Raw genomic sequence first — 13,622 nt, 5'->3', positions numbered from 1 at the left:
TCATATAAATGACATGTGACAATCATCAATTATCACTTTACCATTTAAAGTATCATGTAGGTATAAAAATAAATATTTATTCAAATAGATTTTGTGACATGCTAAATCATTTTTATAAGATAAATATATCATTGTTTAAAAAAATAAAAAATGTTAAAAAAAACGTAATAGAAAAGTTTACTATTTATCTTAAATCCAATGCCTATTTATCATGCATGATAATAAGTTGTAATTACATAATTATATAAAACATTTTATATTTTCACATGGGTAACCTTTTTTCTCGTTAATCTTTATAACACAGTAAATTAGAGAAATGGGGAAGAAGCAAAACTGGTTACTAGTACTAGAATTGATAGGTTCAATGAATGGGGAAGTCACCAGAAGCTAGTCTTCACAATAGATTATCACATACAATATATATATTTTTTTTATATTTATACAATGAAAATTATTCACTTGTGATGTGGAAAGGTTTGGAATCACCGCCCAAGACTTAGTCCAAGATAAGATCCATCTCATTATTATAAAGTAAAGTTGTATCTTGTTCATCCCAATTTGCAAAGCAACAATGGGAGATGTGAAAGTACTTGGATTTTGGTCAAGCCCTTTCGTTCATAGAGTGATATGGGCTCTAAAGTTGAAGAACATTAGTTATGAGTACATAGAGGTTGATAGGTTCAACAAAAGTGAGCTACTTCTTCAATCCAATCCAGTTTACAAGAAAGTCCCTGTGCTTATTCATGGAGGCAAAGCCATTGCAGAGTCTCTTGTCATTCTTGAATACATCGAAGAAACGTGGCCAGAGAACCACCCATTGCTGCCAAAAGACAACCATCAAAGGGCCTTGGCTCGCTTTTGGATTAAATTTGGAGAGGATTCGGTAATCTTTTCTGCTTAACCTTCCTTTTTTCCCCCTAAATTAAACATATATAAAAATTTATGATAATTATAAGTCATTGGTTGAGTTATACTGAACTTAAATACTTTAAATTAGATCTCAAATTTAAATTTTATGAACCAAAAATACATAAATATTATGTACCAATGATAACATAAAAAAAAAAAACTATCATGGTAATGGAAGAGCAAGGCCTAGGAGATGAATTGAGTTATAATTATCTTCTCTTGAATGGTTGTGTTCCTTTTGATTTTCTAGATTGCTTCTATTACCGATTTGTTTCTTGGACCCTCTAAAGATGAACAAGAAAGAGCAAGTGCAAAGAAAAAGGCAGAAGAAACTATCATGGTAATGGAAGAGCAAGGCCTAGGAGACAAGAAGTTCTTTGGAGGCAACAATATTGGAATGGTGGATATAGCTCATGGATGCCTAAGTCATTGGTTAGAAGGCTTGGAGGAAATTGTGGGGATGAAATTGATTGAGCCAAACAAATTTCCTCGGTTGCATGCGTGGACTCAAAATTTCAAGCAAGTTCCTGTTATTAAAGAAAACCTTCCTGATTATGAGAAACTGTTGATCCATCTTGAATGGCGTAGGCAGGGATATGTTACATAGTAGAACTAGAAATCATAAAATGGGTAATGAAATTATGACTATAGTCTATAGGCCTATAGTGAATAGGAGTTTAGCACATTCACATGTGATTAGTGAACTTAAAAAAGTTTGGTTTTATATATAAAATAAAATAAAAAAAATTTGGGAGAGCATTTATTTCCAATCTTGAACTGAACTCAAATTTATTTTATAGTGTAGTATTTTGCAAAGCTCTTTTTTTGTGTCTGTCAAACTAGTGGTATGCCCGGCTGATATAGTGAGTTTGAATTAATAGATTTCTCATTTAACACCAATTTAATTTGGTTCATTTTCTTCTTACAGTTTTGGTTTACTTTAAAAGGAAGCAAAGAATGGCAAAACCGTAAAAGAATAAAGCTACAAATATAAGAAATGTTGTGTTTATTTTGATTTTTTTATTATATAAACAGGCATAAAAAATGAAATAACTTTAAGAAAATGTTTTATTTTATTAATTTTCATGCTAAGTATGCGTACAAGTATCCAAAAAGTGTCTAGATTACTTTCTTCTTCTTTTTTTTCCTTACAAATTATTGTACCTTTGAAGAAAATAAAAATGGTAAAAGAATAAAGTTAAAAACATAAAAAATGGCTGTGTTTATCTTTATTTTTTATTGTATAAATAAGCATAGAAAATGAAACAAGTTTAAGAAATGCTTTTGTTTTATTAAATTTTATGTTAAGTATGTTTATAAGAATTTAAAGTATATCAAAAAATAATTTGAGTTTCCTTTGATAGGCAATGACATATCTAATATTTTAGATATGTGACTCTTTTCTTTTTATAATTTTTGTATTTTTGAAAGAAATAGGAAATGGCATATCTAAAATTTAAGACGATAAGTCGAAGAACAATCTATTTAAAAATAAAATTAATAATTATTTCATAAAAAAGTGAAAAATTAAAGATAAAAAAATAAAATATATAAAATAAAATTAAGAAAGAAAAAATATATATACATTTTATATATTTATACGAATTTTTTTTAAAAATGATGGGGTGAATAGGCATAAATTTAAAGACATTAAAAAAATTCTGAATTTTAAGAAACGTTAATTATATATCACAAATTAATGATTTTAATTAAATAAGAGGAAAAAAACCAAAAAAAAATGTAAGATAAACAGTGAATAAATTATGTTTAGTATCGGTATTAAATAATAGAATAATTTTTTTTTATTACGTTTTATAGTAAAATATCTAAAAAACAGAAATAAGATTTATAATTATTTCAGCCCAGTGCTAGCTATTAGTCTGTTACACATGGAAAAGAAGCATAAATAGTTTGAGGTGGGAAAATCAGAATTAAAAAAGAAGAGAAGAGTGTCCGTTCGCTTAACAACAACAGAGCGCTAACGTACGCCACAAAATGCAGCAGCCGGAGAAGCAGATTAACGCGCCAGCCGGAATGCCTCTCCCGGAGCGCCGGAGAAGGCGACGGAGCTCTGGTATATGTGCCACTTCCGGTGTTAGGGTTCAGCCACAAGAAGAACAACAACAAGTGGCAACGCGTGGGACTGTTCTTACAGACTCTGACCAGTTCTATTTCAACTGGTATGCTCACATTGACGTTCACGAAGAGATGATCAAGGTTCTCTTTCTCTCTATCTCGTTTCTTCAAAAAAAATATTCTTTTATCTTTCATTGTCTATCTTTTTCTTTGCTTCTTTTTTATTTTCGATGCATTCTTGAGTGTGAAACGCTGGATTTTGTGGTTTCTTCATTCTTGCATTCGTTCTCGATAGTCGATACATCATTGAGCGAATGATATCCAATTTTTTCACAATTAAAAAATTATATATTATAAATAAAATTCTATCTATCATTTTAGTGCGTGCTTAATATAGTTCTGTTTTAGACTTTTTAAAAAACTTATGAGATTTTTTAAAAGAAATTACTATTTTTTAAAAATAATCCATATTAAGTTAATATTTACTAGTTAGTATAAAAAAAATAAAGAAATATTCTTTTATTACTTTTTTTTAATGTTTCTTATCCTTTGGAAGATTTATTGATTAGTAATTCAGTACCCGCCCTTCTTTCTATTTATGTTAGTGTTTTCAAGTTTTTTTTTTCAGTTGGAGGGAATGCTGATATCACATTTTTTTTTATATCTTCTGTTTCCTTTTTTGCCCCCCCCTGCATGGTACAGGATCGTGTGCGGACTGATGCTTATAAGAATGCAATAATGCGTCATAAGGATTTTATTAGAGACAAAGTAATTAAGCTAACTTCAGAACTTGATTTTTAAATTATTATTTTTTTGGCTCTATTTTTTGCCCTAGTGGGTTATCTCGTCCGCATGCAGGTTGTACTTGATGTTGGATGCGGCACTGGCATCCTTGCTATATTTTGTGCTCAGGCTGGTGCAAGACGGGTAAGTTCTTGCACTTCACATTGACAACATTCATTTAGTTGACATGTGTGAGTGATTACTTACTCTTTTATTTCTGTAAGACCCATGCTACTTCGTATTAACAGAGACATGTATCACATGTTAAATGCATTAGTGTTCATAGGAATTACTCTCTAGGAAATAGCACTTATTCTTAGCCTAGGAAATAGTATCCACTTAGTCTCTCTCACTCTCTCTCTATATATATATGTGTCTTGCTAACCATTTCTCTTAGATCATTAGTGGTTAAGAAACTAAAAAGGAAAAGTATTTATTGTATAAATTATAGGAGAGCATAAAAAAAAAAAATATGAGCAGCACAATTTTTTATCTCCCAATAAAAACATTTCTACTTTAAATTCCTTAGCTAATCCCCTGAGGGTATTTGATTAGCATTTTCATATATATATATATATATATATATATATATATATATATATATATATATATATATATATATATAGGGATCTTCTACGTAAAGACTACTGCGGAAAAAACAATTCCATCCCATTCCCTCTAAATTCAACACATCCCTTTTATCAATTAAATAACCTGGAGCTGTCCATTCTTCTTGTATCAACACATCCTATTTATTTTTAAATTCTCTGGATGATTTTGATTTAATACTTCTTAAAAATTGCAATTGTTGTCCTGCGTGCATGACATTGTGAAGTTTTGTCATGCCAGGTGTATGCAGTTGAAGCAAGTAACATTGCCCTGCAGGTAAATTGTTCAAGATGGTTCTCATTGCTTATTTTGTGTTGTTGATTGTTTACCGTTACAGAAATGTGGTCCTCGATTTTATTTTTTTTGTGTGTGTTTTTTTTGGAACATTGTAAGTACAATGTAAAAAATCAACTCTCTTTAGAATTTAAACTAGTTGGTGAAAGCAAAATAATGGTTTTGTATCTCACATGCCCCTTATCGCAAGAACGCTTAGAGTGTGAACAACGCACAGGTCTACCATACCTTGTGCTGAAATTTAAATGTTTTGAAAATTTTGGGCTGCATGTATCAAACTCCTAACCACATGGTAATAAAGGTCGTAATACCTTGTTGAAGAGCAACTCTCCTAAAAGTTCGAGCTATTAGGTGGATGCCCACGATTTTTTTCTCTCTTACACTTTTGGCACTACAAGCTAATATATTTGTGATGGAATCAATCAATCTATTATGCTCTTTATAGTGCTACACTTTAGAGCTTGAGCTCTTGGTTTCAATTGACTTTTTCCTTGTTGCAAGCAGACAATCCGTGTTGTTGAAGCTAACAATCTTTTGAACATTATCACGGTATTGCACGGACGAGTTGAGGTAGGGTACTCTGACCAATATATTTTACTCTTTGAAAGAGGTACTATAACTTTCAATTTTATATTATGATGGTTTATATATTGACTTTTTTTTAATCGGCGTTTAAATATTGACTTGGTTTTCAAAAAATAGAATGACCAAATCGTTTAGATATGTGATCCAACATTAGATTCCGCGATATTTTCCCCTTGAATCAATGAGTTAGATTACAGTTTTTAATGTTGAAATGATTGCATAATGAAGTCTCATCCAACATCTCCAATCATGTGAATCTAGAAAATAGTAATGGCCGCTAGGTGATTATTAATTTAAAGTGTTGAGATCTTACATTACGGCCAAAGTAAAGCTTATAAAGGTTTGGATAATTCTTACCTAAGAGCCAGCTTGTGACCCTGGGGCAATTAAGGTGATGGGACAGCATCTGCCGTTGCCAAATTGGGCTGGTTGGTGCTCTATAGCAGCTTGTACCTGAACCCAGAGGAGAATTTGGTTGAGCATGACAGAGTCATGGCTCTTGTTCCAGAGATGTATGTAGCACTGCTCTCTTAAGCCAGCAAGAGCAATAACATTTATCTGCATTGGGATTCCAAGTCCACTTAGGAAAGCTTTGGTAGTTTCGTTTGTGCATAGTGAAAATCTGGGTTTGTTGAGATCCTACATCGAATATAGATATGGTCAAAATAGAGCTTATAAAGGGCTTGGACAATCCTCACCTCATTTGCTAGCTTTTGGGGTTGATTTAGCCCTAGATCAAATTCAAGAGAAAGAAATAATAAGAGATTTTAGGGCATTAATATCCTTGCATATTCAAGGTGTGTGAGCATAGGAGATGTTCTTGTGATCACTTTGTGATAACCATGTTGAGTTTCTAATAAAAGCTAAGAGTTGTAATTAGAGAGTTAAGGCCACACTACAATCCCATACTTCCAATTTGGGGCTCAAGTCCTATACCTTACAATTGGATTCTAACATCTCACCATACTCCCTAGCCTTTGGGGCTGGTTGTGCACTAGCCCTTCAACTAGTCTTGGGCGAACACTGAGAGACAGGGTGGAAAGTTTTGATACCAATTGATAAGAACCTTGAGAGATCCACACCACAAAAAGCTAGCCATTGTAATTAGAGAGCCTAAAGCCTTATAAACTTCACACTAGAATGTCATACTTTCACTGTGGAACTCAAGTCCCATGCCTTGCTATTAGATCCTAACAGTTTCCCTGTTTCACTGGTTAATAGGATGCATCCACCTGTTATTGTATCTTCTCTTTCCTCTAATCAAATTTCTCCACAACAACTATGCTTTTTGTTCAATTTATATTGTTTTCTGATCAATTTGTATATTTGATATTATTAACTGGCTCTTTTGTTCTTCACATATTTACTTAGTTATGGTGCCTGCAGGATGTTGAAATCGGTGAAAAGGTTGATGTTATAATTTCAGAATGGATGGGCTATATGCTTCTATGTGAGGTGCTTATTAGAAATTCTTGTGGTTGATTGAGTAAATACATATTTTTTATAGTTCAATGTTGAGTAAATCAGTTAAATATTCAAATTAATTATAACAAAAAAAATGTTGTCTCTAAATAGGAAGAAAAAAATAATTAGAAAGACTTGCAACTTGGTTCTGTGTTTACAAACTTTTAACTGAAAGGGACTTGTAAACTTTTAATTGGATCCTATTGTCTAAAGCAAAGTAGAAACCAAGCATCAAGACAATGAAAGCCTCAAATCCTATTGAACATTGAACAAAGAATTCTCTTGAAGAATTCATGGGCCAACTAACAGAAAGACAACTCCATGTCATTATTATCATAAAAATATTGTAAAGTGAGAAAATGGCATGACCTTTTTTTTTCGTTGAGGTGAAATTGATCTTTACTTTCCCACTTCCCAGCTTTTCAGAATACATTTGGCTTTATAATTTATATTGGTTTGAAGACTTGCCTATCACTTGCAGAGTATGCTTGGAAGTGTTATTACTGCCAGAGATCGCTGGCTCAAACCTGGAGGTCTAGTTCTTCCTTCAAAGGCAACGGTACATTTTTTTTTTAAAGGCGGCAATGGTACATTTATTTTCTATCTATAATAGTTTGTAGTGAAAACCCTTTGAGGTTGTTTTTCCAGACTAATGGGTTGCCAAAGTGTAATCTTTTTACTTTTAATTTGAGTTAATTTTGTTAATTGTATTTAACATAAAGCCTGTACTTCAATGTGATTGAGGAATTATCAGTTACTGAATTCATTATATTTTGTACCAGATAATACTTATCTCTTAGTATTCTCTTTTGTAGTTGTACATGGCTCCTTTTACACATGCAAAAAGATACCGGGAAAGCATTGACTTCTGGCGAAGTGTTTATGGAATTAATAGTGAGTACACTACTTTGTAGCTAGATTTGTTGATGTCCACATTTATATTGTGCTTCATACTGAGGTACAAATATACAATGCATGCTATGATCTGTTTATTTACTGTCATTGTTAATGGCTCTTTATAATGATTATAAATATAATATAATCTGGTTTAGGAATCAGTACTACATTATCTTATCTGTCCTGCAACATATCATTTATTTATTATAGACCAACTGTTTGTCTGCTGCTTTTGTATTTTTAATTTTTAAACTTGTTTCTCTAATGAAATCATACAGTTGAACTATATTGATACCATGGGCAAAGTTAGCATACCCTAGTTTTTGTTGCAGTGTCTGCCATGGTACCATTAGCAAAACAGTGTGCATTCGTGGGACCTTCTGTGGAGACAATTACTAGTGAAAATGTTTTGGCATGGCCACAAGTGGTGAGTCCACTAATGTTACTTCCATTCATTGATTTTTTACTTCTGTTTTCAACTTTCAGATGCTGAACTGTACACACTACACAGTCCGTAGGATATACACACATTATTATCTGCTTGTGAGTATGATCTGAAATTTAGTGCTGAAATAGGATCAAAAGGTTGGTTAAATTAATACTTTATCCCATTTGAAGTGAGATGAAAGTATGTTCTATATTGACTTCAGTGTCTTCACACTAATTTAGGTAGGTTGAAAAGCCCAACCAGATCATCTGGTTTGACTGGAAAACCAATGAACTGGTCTATCTTGTTCCATTCAACCCCATAAAACCAGAGGAGTGAAAAACTGTTGAAGAACTAACCAAACTAATAACACCAACAAAACCAGCAGCTTATTGGCTTCAACCTTTTTTTAAGAAAAAAATTTAACTAGACCGATTTCTTTTTTTGGCCAAATAAAGACCCAATCTCAACCTACAAAGGTCCTCAAATGTTTAACTAGCAAGTATAGCCTACTTTATGATCTTACCTCCGTTCTTTTTTAATTGTCGGATTTTTTTGGAAAAATTTTGTTTCTATTTATGTATCGTTTTCAAAGTTTAAGATAACATTAATTACTCTTTTGTCAATTATACCCTTACTTTCCAGTTAATATTTAATTAATTTTATACATATGCATTTATTGTAGAGTAGAAATGAAAAAGGATAAAATAGGAAACACCACAACTATTTTATTAGGATCAACAAAATTTATTGCATTTTTTGGTTTCTAGTTTCTGCATAGAAACTTAGAAGACAGATAAAAAGGAATGGATGGAGTTCTTGTATATTTTGCTTATTGTCCAATGTGAAACCTTGAAGCTCTGACATAATGAGTATCCTTTATTAGTTTTATTTCAAGTGACCTTTTCTGAATGATTATTTATTTGGCCTTTCACTATTGCTTTTTTATATTTCTCAGGATATGTAATATGGTGTAGCATTATGCTCATTTGAAATTTCACTGTACTTAATTTTTAAGATTTTATGCTAGATTTTATCACAGGTTCAATTACTATTGGACCTTTGAACTTGTGCCTTGTTCAGTCCCATTTAAAAACATCACTGATTTGGAGGTCCATGAATGGTTTTCATATCTTAATCCCTCCTAGTGGGGTAAGTCTTGGATCTGTTACTGGCCTCTAAACCAGGTTGTTTACCATCAAACCATTGAAATAACACGCTCTTTAGGATCTGGAGTATAAAACACTCCACTAAAATGAATGGTGGAGGAGATCAGAACCAACTCAATCCAGAGAGAAACATGGGTGTTGAGACACGTTTGAGATTTTACGGCAATGGATGAATTTGTTGAAAGAGATGACTAGAATGAAGAACATAACCAAGGACTGTTGAAAGGAGGACCCGGAGAAGAAACATGGGTGTTAAGACAATCAATTCAAATGAAGAATTATGAAAATAAAGTAGTTAAGGGAACTTAACAATGGAGTAGTGTGACATGACAGGCCACAAAAGATGGTATCGTATTGATATCTTGTTGAAATCATAGGATTTTAGTCAATAGAAAGAAGAGAAGGGAAACTGAATAATATTATGATGTATTACAATGTGATGACATATTCATAATTTCGTATATCTTACAGCACTAACTCTTATCTGTACTAATCCTAATCTTAACTAAATAGGAAACAAATCATGAGTCAAGCAAATAAGGTGACCAGCCCTAAGAGATAATGAGGAAATAGGAAAACTAATCTTAAAGGATAATCCAACATATAATTAGGATACTTTTGATCTTTGTGTTTATTACTTCTCTTCTATATAATTTTCTCTCCACTCTCATTTTGAAGTAGTTGATATTTTACATTACAGGTGAAATGTGTGAACTGTTCTTCTGTTACCATTCCTGAGCTAGAATCTATAACAACAAGGTTTAAGTTCAATTCATTGGTGAAAGGTAACTTTCTTTTGCTTTCCCTTCCATTTCACTAGCGTATGTATTTAGTATTTAGTATATACCTTTTGAATCTTGCTGCTACAATATCTGTTTATAGCTAACGTGCCACCTCTCCCTTGTTCAGATCAATGATGCTAGTTTTTCCTCTTCCCCTTGCTCATCTCAAATTCTGTGGGTCCAACCCAGATTGCCTTGTTCTGATTTTACTCCTTTAGAGACTAAAGTGAAAGTTATACCCATTGATTAGAAAATCAAAGGTTGAGACTTGAGAGATTTAAATAGCTACATATTTTATTAAACATTTGTATGCATTTAATCATGATCCGACAATTGATTTTTTCAATCAAATAACTGCTCACTCTCTTTAAAGTAGGTCCTTCACTTGGCAACTTCCTTTTGTTCACGACACAGCTCTAAAGCCTTCAAATATTTTTTTGTTTTAGTTTCTCTACCAATTTACTAAATAATTCTTCTTCACTTTCTCATGCCTGTAATATCTTGGTAATTCTTGATTCATATTTTCTGTTTTTTCCAGCACCACTACATGGTTTTGCATTTTGGTTTGATGTTGAATTTACTAGGCTATCACCAGAGCCAATAAGTTTTCAGTTATCAACTTCACTTGTTGACGATCATCCAGTGGGTAGTCAGAGACAAGATTTGAGAGACCCTACACTGCTCCTGTCCACTGCACCTGAAGCCCTGCCAACACATTGGCAACAGGTGCGTTAAATATTTTCAACTTCCAATTCCAATATGCAGGCCTAGTTTCATTGTTCATGCGTACATTCAAATATTTGTACAGTTCTTATCTTAAGCATATTTAAAGACAAATGGGTATGATAAGATATCTGAAACCAGTTACTTTCTGGTAAATGATGGGTGATGGATGATGAGTTAATGGATAGTGTAATGAATATAATATATAGTCATCTGACCATCTGGTTCATAGGGTGAGTGTGCAAGGATAATTCAACCATAATTTGTCTTCTACCTGGAGGGGGAGTGCATCTTATGTTTGGTATAATTTCCCTTCTGTCTTGATTTTCTTTGTGCTAGGTTGACATCCATTATGGTTATTTACTGTGCTGGATTACTGGTATATGTTGAATGTCTATACTATCACATGCTCCATGTTGCATCTTCTTTTTATATTATTCTGGTCTCTTGGTTTAATAATTGTGTTTTGCAGACCTTGATATACTTTTATGAGCCGATAGAACTGGAACAAGATCAACTTATTGAAGGAAAAGTGACATTATCACAAAGCCAAGAAAATCACCGGAATCTGAATATTGAACTTGTATATGCGTGAGTCTGAGCAGTGTCCTTTCACCCTTGTGCTTGTTAATGTAAATTTTTTTGCACTCTGACAACATTCCCTAACCTTGCAGTACAGGAGGTCAATCATATGTCAAAGTGTCTGTTATGTGAAAGTGTCTGACAACATTCCTTGATGGAGTCTGTCATGGAGCAACTAACGAGAGCTGTAAGTGGATGGATCAACTAATTGAACCCACTCTCATCCTGCCCCTTTCCATTGACTAAAAGTTTTATAATTGATATTTTAGTTAAAGGGGAATTCGAGTAATGAATAGAGAAAAGTAAATTCAAGTAGTTGGATTTATTAAAATTCAGGCACCAAATTTAATCATATTTTTTTAACAACTGCTTGCAGCTAAATTACTAGGGGTATAAACTGGTATTTTTAATATTTTGTGGAATCACTTAATGAAAATTGAAAAAATGGCATTATTTAATCCATGATCGAGTAATATAATTCTAAACACAATTCAAATATATTAAACAAAAATTATAAACAGTGACCTATTAGAACTGTTACTTGATATTTTTTATCACTCAAATAAACTAAGGACAGAGACACAGAATTAGCTTCTAACGTGATGGATTCCTTAATCATCCGTCAGTAACAAAGAAAAACATATCAGCAGGGCCAGGGGCAGCTTGTAAGATATGACAGCCATAGTCCGAGGAGTTGTCTTTCTTCGCTAGGAAATCAGAGCATGCATTTCCTCTGTTACTTGATTTATAGAATAGGCAAATATAAACTTCACATTTAATTAAGAAAATCAACCAGAATTATATAGAAATTGATTATATTATATGATTATGTTGGGTAAAAGTATCTAAAAGCTTAAAATTTAGTTGAAAGTTAAAAACTTAGCTAGTAACTAAAAAATGATAAGCTAGTTTTGTTGAATTAAAAGTAAAGTTTTCTTAGCTAGTTTCTAAATTATTTTTAATAATTGATAAATTTGTTTGACCTTTAATAAATATATTTTCTTAATAACTTGTAGCATTTTTTTAGACACCACTTCAAGTTGTGTTTTATAAAATGCTTGTATCCTTACTTGGCCAAAAAAAATTTTAGGATCAAATCTGGGAATCCAAACTCGACTCTAGACTAGATAAATATAGGATAAGACTGGATCAGACCATCTTTTTTTAAGTACAATGGTGCAACTTAATTGTCGCATATTTTAATGTACGAAGGTGAAGGTAAAACGTAAATAATCATAATTTTTAAAGGAATATGCACCGAGGATGATATGAACACCCACAATTAATATCTGCAATGGGTAGAATAATCTCATCCTCATAAATTGTATTTCATTTGTTTCTTTTTAACAGTAGGATTTTTGAAAAAAAATATATTTATATTCATCTGTTATTCATAAAGTTTAATATCATATTAATTACTTTTTTATTAATTATACTCTTATTTATTTCTTAATATTTAATTAATTTACACGTGTATTTCTTGTGGGATGGAAGAAAAAAGATAAAATAGAAAATACTACGATTATTTTATTGGAATTAAGAAAATTTATTACATTTTTTAGTTTTTACAAAAATAACTTTAAATGAAAGATAAAAAAGAAAGAGGAAGTATATGGATATCAATTACGATGTAATAGGAAAGAGGGTAAAGAGTAGATTAATTGAGAAGAAAAACATGAGTCCTATTCTACAAAATTAGTGTTCAAAATTATAATATAAGAACACGTGATCATATTTTATTTGATCAGATTTTGGTATGATTTTTGGGTTTTTTTAATCTTGGCTATCAAATTCTTTTTTATTTATCCAATGAACTCTAAGCGCCATTCAGTGAGTTCTGCCATCTAATAATTGATTGGAAGATGACTCTGAATCCTGAGGGATAACGTTATGTATTTTGAATTAACAATATATTCATACGTGTATGTCACCAAATCTATCACACGTAATGGGAGCAATAATTATTATCGTATAGAAGCTGCGAAAATGTATATGAAATTTCAAGTGTTGAACTTTGATTTGGCTCTATATATGCATGGCACTGGAAAGTGGAAACCCTTCTTTTGTTAATCTTTTATCTTTGCATTCATATATATGTTCTTTTTTCCATTGTTAACAAACAAATATCCGGCCTCCAGCTTAATGATTTCGTTTGTGAACTTCTTCAAAGCGCAAATCTATTATATAGATCCTATAGATTCGTATGCATGTTTTTATGACGTGCGTTATTTTAAAATTTTCACTTTTTGGAAATTGGCTTCCAAAAAATTATCGTTAATTCAGACCGACATTGATGAGAAAGAGAAATAATAATAAATATTT

At 31.9% G+C, this 13,622-nt stretch overlaps 2 protein-coding genes across 3 annotated transcripts; both read left to right on the top strand.

The window, feature by feature from the left end:
- Positions 1–571: 571 nt before the first annotated feature.
- Positions 572–1,516, top strand: GSTU62 (glutathione S-transferase GST 18). The gene is made up of 2 exons (NM_001304516.1): positions 572–883; positions 1,160–1,516. The coding sequence occupies exons 1-2, from the start codon at positions 572–574 to the stop codon at positions 1,514–1,516; spliced, it is 669 nt and encodes a 222-aa protein (NP_001291445.1).
- Positions 1,517–2,571: 1,055 nt separating this feature from the next.
- LOC100795672 (probable protein arginine N-methyltransferase 6) lies at positions 2,572–12,995 on the top strand. Of its 2 annotated transcripts, XM_003555143.5 has the most exons (13): positions 2,671–3,126; positions 3,688–3,753; positions 3,844–3,912; positions 4,618–4,653; positions 5,176–5,241; positions 6,643–6,711; positions 7,202–7,279; positions 7,536–7,614; positions 7,950–8,044; positions 9,914–9,998; positions 10,534–10,721; positions 11,191–11,309; positions 11,393–12,995. In XM_003555143.5, exons 1-13 carry the CDS (start codon positions 2,905–2,907, stop codon positions 11,430–11,432), a joined length of 1,212 nt encoding a protein of 403 aa, XP_003555191.1. In that variant the 5' UTR covers positions 2,671–2,904; the 3' UTR covers positions 11,433–12,995. The 2 variants fall into 2 exon arrangements, 1 of the variants encoding a protein (XP_003555191.1); XR_005890252.1 differs by lacking the exons at positions 11,191–11,309; positions 11,393–12,995 and adding an exon at positions 10,123–10,255 and having other exon boundaries at positions 2,572–3,126; positions 10,534–10,675.
- Positions 12,996–13,622: the final 627 nt, after the last annotated feature.

This window comes from Glycine max, chromosome 20, assembly GCF_000004515.6.
Source record: "Glycine max cultivar Williams 82 chromosome 20, Glycine_max_v4.0, whole genome shotgun sequence".
Classification (NCBI taxonomy): Eukaryota; Viridiplantae; Streptophyta; class Magnoliopsida; order Fabales; family Fabaceae; genus Glycine; species Glycine max.
This window is presented reverse-complemented; position numbering and strand designations above follow the sequence as displayed.

Excerpts from the sequence above, each read along its gene's own strand:
- GSTU62 (NM_001304516.1), top strand. The coding sequence starts at position 572 with ATGGGAGATGTGAAAGTACTTGGATTTTGGTCAAGCCCTTTCGTTCAT. Across the intron at positions 884-1,159 it reads TTAAATTTGGAGAGGATTCG|ATTGCTTCTATTACCGATTT; the intron begins GTAATCTTTTCT and ends TTGATTTTCTAG.
- LOC100795672 (XM_003555143.5), top strand. The coding sequence starts at position 2,905 with ATGCAGCAGCCGGAGAAGCAGATTAACGCGCCAGCCGGAATGCCTCTC. Across the intron at positions 3,127-3,687 it reads TTCACGAAGAGATGATCAAG|GATCGTGTGCGGACTGATGC; the intron begins GTTCTCTTTCTC and ends TGCATGGTACAG. Across the intron at positions 7,280-7,535 it reads TTCTTCCTTCAAAGGCAACG|TTGTACATGGCTCCTTTTAC; the intron begins GTACATTTTTTT and ends TCTCTTTTGTAG.